The sequence below is a fragment of the Castor canadensis genome, chromosome 3 (assembly GCF_047511655.1).
Source record: "Castor canadensis chromosome 3, mCasCan1.hap1v2, whole genome shotgun sequence".
In the NCBI taxonomy this organism is placed as follows: domain Eukaryota; kingdom Metazoa; phylum Chordata; class Mammalia; order Rodentia; family Castoridae; genus Castor; species Castor canadensis.
Genome location: NC_133388.1, coordinates 164,398,249 through 164,413,230, shown reverse-complemented (window position 1 = coordinate 164,413,230; position 14,982 = coordinate 164,398,249). Strand labels below are relative to the sequence as shown.

At 37.5% G+C, this 14,982-nt stretch overlaps 1 protein-coding gene across 50 annotated transcripts in view; it reads right to left on the bottom strand.

Moving 5' to 3' along the window:
• Positions 1 to 349: 349 nt before the first annotated feature.
• The window catches only part of Rims2 (regulating synaptic membrane exocytosis 2), a 573,766-nt gene continuing 559,133 nt past the window's right edge, over positions 350 to 14,982 (bottom strand). For all 50 annotated transcript variants that reach the window (XM_074068988.1, XM_074068974.1, XM_074068978.1 and 47 more), the window contains 5 exons: positions 9,208 to 9,349; positions 5,475 to 5,587; positions 5,061 to 5,162; positions 3,626 to 3,765; positions 350 to 3,207 (listed from right to left, as the gene is read on the bottom strand). In XM_074068988.1, the coding sequence (XP_073925089.1) occupies positions 2,989 to 3,207; positions 3,626 to 3,765; positions 5,061 to 5,162; positions 5,475 to 5,587; positions 9,208 to 9,349 (716 nt within the window). In that variant the 3' untranslated portion in view covers positions 350 to 2,988. The remainder of the gene's footprint in view (positions 3,208 to 3,625; positions 3,766 to 5,060; positions 5,163 to 5,474; positions 5,588 to 9,207; positions 9,350 to 14,982) is intronic.

Here is a 14,982-nt window from a genome sequence, read left to right as displayed (position 1 = left end):
GTGACTCTGCTATCAGTGGCCAGTAGGATTGACCCAGAAGTCTTACTCATTTTGCTCATAAAACCTGCAAGTTATTGAGTCAGTTAATTGGAAATCATGTCAATCCATGAACAAGCACTTTTTTTTAAAGCCAATTTTAATGATGTGAGCAGAGATCCTTTGGCACTTAAGAAATGCCAAATACTCTTGAGGGTTACTTGCTAAGACCAGCAGCCCATGTATGTCATAGAGAGGAAAGCAAAGTGTTGTCCTAGTCTTGAAATGGTAAGGCAGTTCAGGGGATGAACACAGCAGGCTTAGGGGGATGTGGGGGAGAAACCAAGTTAGAGAAAGTACTGCATACAACATCTGTAAAGAAAATGTTTTATTTAAAGTGTTAAATACCGTCACCAGAATGAATTTGATTTACAGTAGTTGGTATTTGTTACAGGACTAATCTGCCCTTTTTTTTTGTCCCAACTGGAATTCCCTTTTCGTGAACACATATGACGTATGGGGCAGCAGTGGTCACTGGAACAGTGCTATTTACATGACTAAACCACAAGTCGAGGTGCAGATGTGTGAAAATTAAAAAAAAAAACACCAACCTTTAAATAAATACTGCATAATGACAAGTATGTACAAATATTCCATACAGTCATGTCCTTCTTATTAAAGTTAGAAATAATTTGTATAGGAATATGCAGAAAAGATTATGTGACTGCATCTTAATATCAGGAAAATGGCAAACTCTTATTCTAAGGGACTGTATAGACACTATAGGTCCATTAGCTCAATTGTTGCTGGTACACAGGTGTCTAAATTATCAGTAACATTTTATTCATTCTTGTCACAACTTTACCTGGTCCATCACAGATCTCAGAATGTCAAGACACAGTCTTAGTGTATTTCATTTTGCACCACATAAAGAGAAGGCATTTTTAGTGATACTCATTTTAACTTTTGCACCATATCAAGCATGTTAGTTTCCAATGGTTAGTACTAAATTAAAAAAAAACAACAAAGAAAATAACTTTTGTGCATGGCCTTCATTTAAAGCAGATGAGATGGAAGTGAATTTAAAAAATTACAGCAAGAAATTAAAGCCAATCCATAAGAATGTGTTATCAAAGTGTACATAAGAACCAGAAAGCATGGGTGGTTTATTACATTGACCAGTGATGTTTCTTCTTGATAGGGAACTTGAGAAAAATTTGACCTTGCAGCATCACCCAATGGCAATAACTATCCGTAAAACCGAAGGCAGGGGTTCTGACTTTGGGGAATTTGCATGTAGACTTTTTGGTGATAGCATCAAGGAACTAGTAACAGGCATATTGACTTTCATTGAGTCACCTAAAAACTGGAGCTTTAAAACTGTTGCAAATTTATGTTTACTATATTCCTTTAGAAATATAATTTGTGAAAAATTGAAGTTTCCTACAGAAAAATGAATTAATAAACAGTCCTGTGTTTCAGGGTTCCCAATTTTTAGCAGTGTTTCTATTCACATAGTAAACAGAAATTCGCCAAAGAAATTGCTTTAACTAATTAAAAAATAAACAAAACCTAAGACCATCTACAAATAATACTTTAACCCCTGTATGAATAATGCTGGTGCTAAAAATAAATTTGTTATTAGACATTACAATGGCCACATGATTTTAGGATTTTCCTGTAAACTGAATTTTGAAGGTGAAAAAAATTACCATGCACTGTATAATAAATTTGTAAAGTTCAAATATCTGCTTTGTCAAATACATGCTGACTTACTTGAATGTACTCCCAAGTCATGTTGCAAAATCCTTTCAACATGCTTGAAATAAAGAAAGCTCTTAAATAGATTTTCCCTTGAGAAATTCATAAATTCAGATGCATCTACAGCTCTGAATCAAACATGGGATATAAGAGAGTATCAGACCAAAAACTTGTAATTTTTTTAGTAGAAGGTTCACTCTGATTGGGAGAAAGAAAATGAAAGATTAAAAGAGAAGAGGAAACGTGAGATTGAGGAAGAAAGGTGAAAAATTTGTACACATTGAATTACATAAGATTTGTGTATTTAACATGGAAATAAATTGAATATATTATACTTATTGTCACATAAAGAGAATTTTAAGTATATTCTAGAAAGTATTTTCCATTGTAACGTCTGCCAAAACACAGACTGAATAGTTTAAAGAATAAACATGGTGTGTCTTTGTATCACCCTGTTGCATTCTCTGCCCTTTTTAAAACCATGCACTAGTGAAATTTATTTTTAAAAATAATATAAATTGTTGAAAATGGCTGATTTTTATTCTTTTTTTTTTTGCAAGTTGCAGCCCCAAGAAAATAATTTAAGTATTCAGCTAATCTGTGTCCATGCAAAAAGTTTCTTTAATTTCATTCAGTACAGTGTTGCCACAGAATTTGGTTTTTCAGAGTCCAACACATCTTGGCATTAGTAAAGGACATGCCTGCTGGAGCTGCCCAGTCTGTCTCTCTCCTGCTGGGTCCCCGCCCAGGGTGGGGTGTGGGAGCTGATGTTTTGTTCCCAACCATGTCTTTGGTCTCTTGCTTTTCACCTGATGCTTCCTAGGACTTCGCTCCTTGACCTGTACCATGGCTTAATGGCTGTATAGCTCTATTTCTGTGGCATAATAGGGCTTTGGAATCAGATAAATGAAGAAAAATGATAAAAAATATAAAGGTGCCATTGAAAAGGGCTTTTGTTGCATGAAACTGACTGATTCTTTGAGATTAATCCATGGCTTCAGATTAGACCAAAACTTGAGTGTCAAACTCCAAACCTGATAGTTCTTCATAACTCAGCTCTTTCACCTGAGGGCCTTCGTTAGGGCACAATGTGTGCAACTTCCTCTGAGAACACAGGATCGCTTTGTATCCCTAGAGATGGGCTCAGAAGACACAACATCAAGCATGCAGTGTAACCAGGGTTTGCGACCTGTGGATTTTTTTTTTTTTTTTTTTGTAACGCTGGTTGCTGTGACAACAGTTTTACAGCTGCTATGAACGAGAGTAAGAGGGTCCAGTTGAACTTTCCAGAGACGATTGGGAAGCTCTTCTTGTGAGAGGAGCCAAGGTTGGATCTACTAGGGAGGAAGGGGGGAAAAGTTTGAACCATCCGATCACCATATTGGATAGTTCCAGTTCATCTAAAAGTATCTGGGCCACTCCCATGAAGGATTTGTGATCCATGCGGCCATAATCTCCCCAGACAATGATCTGTTGGCAAAATAAAAGGTAGAATAATATCAGCATAAATGTACACCTAACTCAACTTGTAAAATGTATTAAAATATTAAAAGATATCCAGTCAAAGTTCTGACATCAAAGACCAAGTTCAAGATCATAGGCAGTCCAGGGAGACTGGAGCGGATGTGTGACAGTATTAGAAAGTCTATGATTCATCTTAAAGGGAGCAACAGCTTTATCACACTGGCCACCATGTTCAGGTTTTCAGAATTTCAGCTGTGAGGAGCATGAAAGAATATGACAAGAAAAGATCCTGGATGCAAGGTCTGGCTTCATGAAAATACTTTTTTTCCCAATTTTATTTTCTTTTGTTATTTTTATTAGCATACATTAATAGTACAAGGGGAAAATACTTTCTTATGAAAGGGATTAACAATTAAGTAAATACCTGCAAAACCTTTCCTTGGGGACTCTCTTCAAAAGATAACAGCTGCTGATAAAGGGGTTCCAGCGTTTTTCTTGCCACCTTTGTTTTCTTTTTGGCTATGCAGACTCCATTATCTAAGAGATACACCTTAACATACGGTGCTTGGAAATGAAAACAGAGAGATGAGTTAAGTGATGACTGTGGCTATGGAATGCCCAGCTCCTGAAGGGACAACTACAACAGCTTCATCTTCAACTGAAAGAGCTGATAGCCACCAAAAGTCACTGGCCTTTCCACTTTTTGTCAATGGATAACTGTCAGCCATTCAGAAAACTATGTTGACATAGCTTCTGAGTTTTTTAAATTATTACTTAGTCACCTACTTGTTATATAGATTTAAACAATGGATTAAATAAAGGTGAAATGCTTCTTCTAGTGTCTAACAATATTCATCTTAGTCTTTAATTTACAAAATGTCATTTAATTCAATATGCTTGAAACTAGGCTGTTTTACTCAGTCATTCCCATAGATCATGTATTCAAAGGTGTTTATTTGTTGGTAGTGGTGTGCCTATCAGACAGGCATAGGGTTTGAGATATATATTTAAATTAGCTGGAAAGAGGCAGCTAGTTATGAATTCTATGGGTTAAAGTTTATCTGACAGACACTTCATAAAAATCATGTTCATGAGTGTAAACGTCATAACATTCTCTATGGCAGAACAAGCTGACTAGCTGTAAGACCTTTACAAACAGAATTACAAGGTTGCACAGTAAGTAATACACACTCTGTTTCAAAATTTCTGCAAGGATGGAGAAGTTACAAGATGCTAAATTACATGTCAGCAATTGTTTTATACATTGGATCAAATGACCTCTGTCCAAGCATTTGGAGTCCCTGTGCCATTTTCCATAGCTTCAAGCACTTGAAAGTATAATGGCATTTCAGTATGAAATATGTGGAATAAAGTCCTAACAGTGCCTCTCTTTCCTTACATATGATGGGAAGGAAAGTTTCATAATTAGAATATCCAGCACTTATTGGCTTATGTTACCATTCAGGCCTGAACCTATTTTTATTTTAATTCTGGAGCTTGAAGGATGCCTGAGGAAAATTTGGAAGCTGTACATAAGCTGAAGAATTATACAAAATACCAGCTAACAAGAAAAAAAGAACTTATGAACATGCTGTGACAAAATGAATGATCTAAGGGTGGTGGCTTTTATTTTGCAGTGGTTTCTACTACATATGTACTTTATTGAACAACTTACATTATCCCCACCAGATCGCTCTTACTGAACACTTGTTCAGGATAAGCCCCAAACCAGTCAGGTAAACTGCTTTATCTACTAGTGTCCCTGATTAACCAAAAACTAAGTTTCAACAACAAAAACAAAATTTCTAAGAAGCAACATGGATTATGGACAAAAATAGAAAAATCTCTTCTGTTTTTACCTGGCAGTGTCTTGGAACCTGGTTTTACAACAAGACCACGGGCCCGAATGATTTCCACCTCCAACTGTCCCTTTTTGTCCATCATTCCAACCTGAACGTCACCTAATGGTGCATAGGAAAGAAAAACAATATGCTTTACTACACAAATGTATTAAGAGAAACGCATGGTCAAATAACTTGGTTTCATAATTTCCCATCTATATTCTTAAATTCAAATATATTTAAAATTTTATCAATGATGACTTCCAGAGATTATCAGGAATTGTAACAGGAAAAAATAGTTAAAGGATTCTTACTGTTAAAGTCTAAGATTCTTTATACTTGCTGATAATATTGTCAAAGATTCTATGAAATTGATGGAATTTCCAATAATCTAAAAGGAAAACAATGAAATCGTGTGACAAAGATTCTCACCCATTGCAGGAGTAGCCAGAGTCTGGCGTCCTACGAGCTGAGCAGGGCCAAGGCCATCAAGGAAATCACTGAACTGGCTGTCGGAGGCCAAGCGGACACCAGGGAAAATCAGACTGAAAGCAAAATAACATATGGGATTAAATCCTCAGCCCTACTTGTTTCCAGGCAAGCTCTAGTTTCTAGTCTCCTTAGTGTGGCAGGATGGCTGGCACCATTATTTTGCCACTAATATTTACTGGACCCCAACACTACTCCACCTCTCATGGCTCTTGGTCTATATTTTTTTTTTTATGTTCCATATCCAAAAAATGTGTTCATTTACCCAAACAGCAAGCACCGAGTACCCACATTTTACTACATAAGAGTAATCTCGTCAGGAAAGTATGAACACGTAATACTTTCTTCTGTGCAAAAGTTGCACTCAATTCTTGGTCTATATTCTTTAGCAGCCAATTTATGCCACTGGAGAAGCACTTGTTGCAATATTTATCTCCTTTTGTAGATGAAGAAACTCTATTGGATTATTCCCATCAGATATAAACCTGCTTTGATGTCTTCCATACAACAACAAAAGATACCTTTTCTGACCCTACTTCACTCCCAGATGCCACCCTGTTTCTTTCCTTGAAACTTCTTGCAAAAGTTGTTCCTATGTGCTGTCATCACATGGTACACACATTTTTTCCTTTAATTCTCCCTTGAGAAACTAATCGGCTATTCATTTTCACTACCCCACCAACATTTCTCTAACCAAAGTTACCTAATGGGCACAGAACTAAATCCAGTGCTCACTACATGGTCCTCATCTAACTGGCCAGATCAGCAGCAGCCAACTCTCCCTCTCCCTCGAGACACCTTCCCCACTTCACTTCCCGGAGACTTTAGGCTTCTTGGTTTTCTCCATTCTCTTCTCCATTGCAGCTCAATCTCCTCTGTTAGTTTCGCCACTAAATACTGGCACTCTATCCTTTCCCCTCTTAGCTTTCCTGCACATCCCAGGTTTCTCAGTGAGCTCATCCAGTCTCATGGTTTTACATGTTGCCTATGCTGCTACTGCCTAGGTGGACATCTCCAGCTTCAACCTCTTCCTTGGGCCACAGTCTGGTATTCCAGCTGCTTAGTTGTCTAACACAATATCTAATAGACACCTGAAACTTCATGTCCAAAACTGAAAGCCCAACCCTCCTCCACTCTCTCCATAACCAAACTCTGGTCCTCTCAGAGGATTTTCATCTTAAAGGACTTTGGACCCATCATTCTTCCTTCTTCTCTCTTATGAACTGAGTTGTATCTTCCCCAAAATTCATGTGTTGAGGTCCTAACCCCTAATGTGATGGTATTTGGAGATAGCACCCTTAAAAGAGACAGGTGAGATAAAGGTTACATGAGGGCATAAAGGTAGAACCCTAATCCTAATGACTGATGTCTTTATAAGACAAGGAAGAAACATCAGGAATATGCCGAGAAAAGGCCATAAAAATACACCAGAGGTCACCTGCCAGTTAAAGAACGAGAAACCAAACCTGTTAACACCAAGATCTTGAACTTCTTCTAGTCTCTACATCTGTGAGAAGCTGAATTTTTGTTGTTCAAGCCATCCAGCCTGTGGCATTTTGTTATAGCAGCCCTAGAAAACTACCACACACTCTTTATCTCATTATTCACATCAATACATCAATAAATCTTAGTTGTTCTATGGCCAAAATACATCCAGAGTCTAACCTCACTAATACTACCATTCTGGTCCAAGACGCCATTTTGTTTCTTCTGTATTACTGTAACACCTTCTGAACGGTTGTCCTGTTCCTGCCCTTGCTACCCTCCCTCCCCCTCAGCAGCAAGACTGATTTGCTAAAATGGAAGTCAAATCGTGTTAGACTTCTGCTCAGAATGCTCTATTGATTTCTCACCTCACTCAGATTTGTGAAAACCACATAAGGTATCCAACCCCAACCCACAGCTTAACTCCTCATGTGATACACACTTACCTTTTCTTCACTGCACTGTCACCTACAGCTGCTGCAGGAAAGCTATCCAGGGCCTCAGGCATTGCCTCATGGAATGATCTTCCCTCAGATAGCCATCAGCTCACTCACTACCTTCCTTCTGATCTTCCTTAAACGTGTTCTTTCTTTATCTACCCTGAATAAGATCCTATGCTCACCCTCTCACTTCTCATCCTTGCCTTGCTTTTTCCCTTAACAACCAGGCTTCTCTCACCTAGGCTTATGAATATTTTACTGTTTTTTCCACGTACCTATGTTTAAACAATTTTCCTAAATGCCTGTCTTCTCTATTAAACTTTACGTATGATGAACACAGGGCTTTTAGTCTGTTTTGTAAACTGCTATGCCTCTTTCTAGCTACTAGAACCATGCCTGGAATATTGTAAACACCAAACAAATACTTCTGTAGCTCAATTAAAATGAAGTTTAGAAAAATTAAATAACTTGCCCAAGGTTCTATTCTCTCTCTCTCTCTCTCTCTCTCTCTCTCTCTCTCTCTCTCTATATATATATATATAACCATTTGAGAACCTAGAGTAATTCCAAAATCATGGTCTTAACTACTGGTGGTGATTCTCTTGTATGATTATAACCCCAGCTCACAATGCAGCGTCTGGAACAGTAGAAGGTAGTATTTTCTGGGTGGTTCTATCAGTATTTATCCCATTTCTCTAATAAGACTGTAAACATTTGGAGTCAAGGCCATAACTTAAACATTTTTATATTTCATATGGTGCTTTGTCATGGTCAATTGATTCTCCATTTCTTTTTAGATTTCCTTGATGACTATCAAATCTATTTCTTTTCCTGCACATCAATTTCCAAATATTCAGATAATACAAAAATTTTAGTCAGTTTACTATAAAAGGCCTATTTAAAAATGTATAGAACCATTATATCTTGTATTTATGTAAATGCAGGAGACACATTATCCTCAGGGCATGTCCTTAATACTAAGGCAAGAGTTCCTTTGGCCTCACATCTGTGAACTGGCTACACATATGTCTAAACATCAGATGCTTCTAGGGTGATGGTGGATGGAGGTCAGTAAGCCTCATTTCCTTCTATTAATGTCCTTCATAGCATCATCTACAGATCTGTAGTCACCAATTTCCATTAATTTGATGGTGACAGGGCTACACAAATGCTTTAAAAATATCTTAAAGATAGCTGATTCAAAGGAAAGCTATGTATGTCTACATAAAAATGGTTCACCAATATTTTTGGTTATTTATTTTTGGCTATATATTCCATATAACTAAAGGTATATAATTTATAAGTTAAATTATATGAAATATGACTGTTAATGCATGAAATGAAGTATAAATCATTCCTTTTTTTGTTTTAGTAATAACTCTTAAACAGATCAAAGATTTTGTCCACATAGTGTGGCACAAGTTCTAATTATTCTGGGGCTTTTATATATTACTTCAAGCTAGGGCAAGACATTTTATTTGCATGTAATGTAAGAGTCACACTTTAGCATCTTGTCATTACAGCAAACACTTTATTCCCAAACCTATTTCCTTTAATATAAAAAGCCAAATATGTCACATTACTCAGAGGCAGGTGAGCAACGCTCTGTTCTGTTCACAGGCAATCAGGCAGTGAAGATTCAAATGGGCTGCAGAGGGTGTGAGCTAGCTTTTGTGAGAGAGGAGAGTGGACAGAGAAGATGGTCTCCAGCAAGGCGTGACAGGGACAGCATCAAAGCTGGCTTTACTCACTTTCCTTCTGAGCTATAGCTGTTCATGCTGCCGTCTGTAGATTCTCGGCTTGCCTGGCGAGTCATCCAATTCCTCATCTCCACTGCCAGGCCCGTCTCTGTGCTTCTCTGGACAGTGCTCCGAAGCTTTTTACCTCCTGCTTCTGCAGAGACAGAAAGCAAAAGGTATCATAGTTTTCGGTCATCACTATCCGGTAACAAAAAATACCAGCCAACACTTCGAGATCCTCAGATGAACAGAACTGCATAGAGGCAAAGTGTTCTTAAGTGGATAGAGAGAAAACACGTTTAAGCAGTGTCTTATGGAGTGAGATAAAATTTGTTAAGCAGCATCAAATACCATTGTTTTATTTCCATTTAAAACAGTGCTCAAGTTGTTAACATTAAGAAACAAAAAAGATTCAATCTAAGAAAATAAAGTAAGCTTTGTTTTCATTGTAATATTAAATTGCCAGGTGAATGTATGCCTACCACTTTGCTTTCATTGTGATATTTAAATGTGAAATTAACTTATGCTTACCTTTTTTTCCCCTTTTCTTTTTTGTCATAGTAAAAAAAGTAGACCTTCATAGTACTTACAACAAACAGCAGATGGTGAGAGATTTACTTAAATTCTAGTCTCAACTTTCACAGGAATATTTGCTTTTGTTGGATGGCAGATATCAGAAGGCAAAGAAAGCTATAGAAAGGAGAAAGCCCTGTGTGAGAGCAGTTTCACATCTGTTGATAACTTTCAGAGGTTCTCAAAGGGGAATGGAAAACTTGGCAGTATCACATGAAAAAGAGGTTTTTAATTTTTTGGTCTTGGATAGTCAGGTCACTAATGGTATTTGACAATTTTGTGAAGTTTACTTACAGAAGCCAATGGAAAAGACCAAACAGGAAACTGAGTCCAGTACTACAGATGTGACAGAGGTGGGAAGTGCCACCTGGAGAGGTCAGGGGAGAAGAAGCTTCATAGAGGGAGTGGAATCTGAGCTGGACTTGAAAAATGGGCAGACTGAGACTCCAGGAGAGGAGGAGAAAAAAGAAGAAGGGAGAGGAGGAGGAGAGAGTATCTTGAGCAAAGGAAACAGCACGGACAAATGTGTAAAGACAGGGATGACCATGTGCATTTGAGGAAGAAACAATGACCAAAGCCATGAAAGAGTAGTGTGGAGGGGTGTGGATGTGAAACTGACCCCAAATTATGAAGGGATTTGAATGTGGAATGTTGAGTTGAGAGATTAGTAATGCTGGAGCAAGAGGGTAGCAGTTCAAGTTATTTGTACTCATTTACTTCTTGTCAGGCCTATTTTTTTTTTCTCAGACTGTGCATGTCATCAGCTTTTTAGGATCCAACCATATGGTAAGCTCCTTTAATGGCTGATATTAGTAAGTTCTTTTTGGATCTATAAATGCTGTTAGTGCCAGTGACTTGCTAAAATCTTTTTTACCAAGCCTCTTATATTTGCTCACCACTTTGAAACACTGCTTTAAATTTCATCCATTCTCCACTTCTAACTTTAATGTAAACCAAAATGCTTTAAAAAGTAGACACAAAATGTAAGTTATGATCAATTTATACCCCGGTCCCATAACTGAAAGATTGTATTTTAGATAATCAATAGCAAACATGTTGTACTGATATGCATTATAAAAAGACAGAAAGCATCCCCCACCGATGAGGAAAAGCTTTTATTTATAGAGGAATGGTAGTTAATACATATAAAAGATAATAAATATAAAAATTACCAATCTACAACCTCTTATGGAATAAATGACAAGTAAGGCTCACCAATGGAAGCTAACACCAACAGATGTAAGATTGGGAAAAGGATATTTCTATGAACCAAGTAATAGTTCCATAAATTAAAGATGAAAAATAAAAGATACTTTAACATTGGAGACTTGGCTACCAGTATTTTAATCATGTGATTAAACTTAATAGTGCTAATCACATGTACATCCTAATTTGAAATACATGGCATCACCATCAAGTTGTTCTAGATAGACAAAGATAACTGGTGTCTAACCAGGTAAGTGTTCCAATTTTCAAAAATACAGGGGATAAAGTAACAAGGTAAATATCACACATAAAAACCAATCAGACAAACCTAGAACATAGGATATTGTTCAAGAGAGTTGGCCTAGTCACAAAAAATTAACATGAAAATAAACAGTTAACATGAAAACAAACAAACAGTTAACATGAAAAAAGTTAACATAAACAAACTAGATGAAGTTGTTGTTCTAGTTTAAAAGATGTCAGACAGAGGTAGCCATCAAATGCTGAGTGTACTTTGGTTTGGTTGTAGAAACAGAACAAAATAAGAAACCTTACAAATAAAACAGTGAGGCTGATGTGAGGGAGCTCAGCCAAAGGCTGAGAGCCTGCCTTAACACCAAGCATTAATGTTCACTTCCTGTTAACAATGCCCTTTAGAAAAACTGCCATCAAATGAGGCATACTGCAGTGAAGTCTGAAAATGTGGAATGAGGACACATACAGGAAACATATGCCTTAAAAAGGAAATGAGATTCCTGAAGACCCAGGATGTAGGCTTTGCAATGCTAATAGCTGACTTTTTCAAGCAAAATAGACTTGAAAATCTATTTATTGGGCTATGAGAAATAGCCACCACTTGTCAAAGAAAAACAATCAATGAGCATGTAATTCTTTTGTTTACAGATTTCTTCATCCATGCAACCTCTCATAACAACCCTAAAAATCCCGGTATTTACAGATGCAACATCGAAGGACCCCAGCAGGTTACACAATTCCCTGAAGCCACAGAGTAATGGACAGAACCAGAACTGGTACACAGTTGCCGGATTCCAAGTTCAATATTATTCATTAGTTTGTTGTCAGAATACAACTGCACAGCTAGTTAGTGTGGCTGTCCATGGAGATCATGCCATGCTAGCTCAATTTAACAACACACAGAAGGCCCTGTAGGCTTTGGTGTCAAACTGCTTCTCTACTATTTAAAAGCTGGGTGACATAAATAAGTTACTCTTTTGTGTCTCAGTTTTCTCAAACTTTGAAATGATAATAATAATGAGTAATGCTTAGGATTTTTGTGAGGATGAAAGAAAATACACATTTAAGGTACTTGGAAGAGCACCTGACACATAGAAAGTCTTCAATTAATTGCACTGTTACTGTTATTACTAGATAGGGAATCAGAAAGCATGAATTCTAGTCTTGACCATTAACTAGCTGGCTGTGTGGGCTCCTTTTAAGTCATATTTTCTCTGACCCTCTGGCTTCCTGCCCATGAAAAAGGTATCAATGAACCTGACATATTTTAGTTCTAAAGTCTATGAATTTGTGTCATCAGTGTATGATTGAGACCACGGTTAATAGCATACATACAATGAAGAGACATAAATGTCAAAAAAGTCAAAGAATTCTACCTAATAACTATTTATAATATCTATTATAGTATACTACTTGTAGTAGCCTTTTAAAACTTGTATTTTAAATGTTCCATTATCTGAAACATTTATACACTTATTTATAAATTTATCTTTCAGCACCACAAAATCTTTGTGTCTCATTCAAAATAAAAATAACTTCACCTAAATATAACATAGATGTGATTTATGGTTAGTTCTCCAAATGATTTTTCGTGTTATTCAAGCTAAATACTGAATCTATATGATAGTGAGTTAAGTGTATAGTGAGGGAGACAAAATTGTAACATGGCCCTGCGATTATGCTACTTTACACAGCAAAGGACTTTGCAGATGTAATTGAGGTAACTCATCAGTTGCTTTAAAGATAGGGAGATTATTTGAGTGATCCTAGCATAAGCACACAAAGCCCTTTAACTACAGAGTACTTTCTCTGGCTGGTTCCAGAAGAGGAAATCAGAGGAATTTTAAACACAAGAAAGATTTATTGTCCCTCTGCTGGCTTGAAGATGGAGGGGACTATGTGGAAAGGACTGGAGAGCAAACACCAGCTGGTGACAGGCAGGCAGTGAGAAACCTCAGGCTGAAAACTGTGAGGAACTGGATTCTGCCTGAATGACCCAGGAAGCAGATTTTCCCCCGAGGAGCCTCCAGACAAGAATTTATTCCACTCAACATCATGATTTTGGCTATGTGATTCCCTAAGGAGAAAATCCAGCCACACTGTGCTAGATCTACACATCTGTAAACTAATAAAGAGGTGTTGCTTTCAGATGCTAAATGTGTAATAATAATTACATTGCAATAGAAAATGAATACCATAAATTCTAAGCTCTTTTCAGACACACACACACACATTAATGGGACTGGGGTTTGAACTCAGGGCTTTCACACTTGCAAAGCAGGCAGTCTACCACTTGAGCCACACCTCCAGTCCACTTTGTTCTGGTTACTTTGCTGATGGGATCTCACAGGCTATTTGCCTGGACTGACCTCAAACCAAAATCCTCCTAATCTCAGCCTCCCAAGTAGCTAGGATTACTGGCATGAGCCAGTGGTTCCTGGTTCAGATATGTATTTTTTAAATAAGGAGACATACAGAAATTTTCTGTTATGACTATTGGGGTGGACCTGAGGCAGACTAAAGTAGGGAAAGTTTGGTACTCAGAGAAAAAATAATGCATCTTAGATTAACCAAGCCAAAGGCTCAGGAACCATCCTCACCTGGCTGGGAACTGCCATGCCCCTTCCCACTAATTGATTATTGAATAAAAATCACCTGGTCTCCCCTTCCCATAGGTGAGTGTAGGTTTTAAAAGCACCTGAAGAGCAGAAACATGCTCTCTTGGATTCCAGCTTCCACCTGGGCCCCAACATGCTTCCCTTTGCATTTCCCTTTCCTAACTTTTAATGAACTCCATTTATACCTACGTGTCCTGCCATGGATTCTTCCCAGTGGGATATGAAGAATTTGGAAGTCTCTGACCACAGATTGCACCCATGCCATTAACAGACCAACTAAAATTGTATAAACTTAGCCATAATTTTAAAAAGTTTATACAAATGCACCCAGAGAGAGAGATGTATAATATATGTGTGCAGTGAGATATTAAAAAAAAAGCACCAGTGGTAAACCTCCAAGAAGAAAGGCTTTGTTGTTGAGCTCCTAAACCATGTGGAGAAGATGCCTGCAGGTAAAAATCAAGTTCTCGATTTGCCAAATATCACAGGCAGAAGGCAACACACAGGAGGTGTCCCTGTTACTCCATTCTGCTTGATCTCATTTACCTGGCACCCTCTGTACTTAAAGCCACTCGATTAAATAAAAGACCAAAGGATAATTTTTCCCCTAATATTTGAAAACCAGAAAACTCTGAGTGGCTTTACATAAAAAAAAAAAAATCAAAAGGTCCTCACTGCTACTAACTTGGGGACCGTCTACGTCCCACACAAGACAAAGTTCACAACTGATGCCAAAGTCAACATCAAGGAGATCTCCTATCAAATCTTGGGTCCACAGAATCCACCTGCTTGCTCTTACCAGGAAAGACTCGTCTTTTTCAGGGAGACTTATTTTGGATTCAGGTTTTTCTCCACATCAATATGATAAGTGATTTATGGGGACAAGGTGTAGCTTGGTTGGCTGATTGTGAAAATGGTCTTTAATTTGTAGTTTAGATCACAATTTATGTGCTTCAAGTTAGTACAGCACTGTGTTTGCATTTTATTCAAAATTACTATTTTTCAGAGTGAGTATAACTTAGGTCAGAGTTTCACATAAGCACACTCATCCCAACAGCACTGTCATACCTCTTATGGAAGTTAAATAGCTAACAGCTACAGTAACAGTAAGCTACAAGAAGAGATCATAATCCTG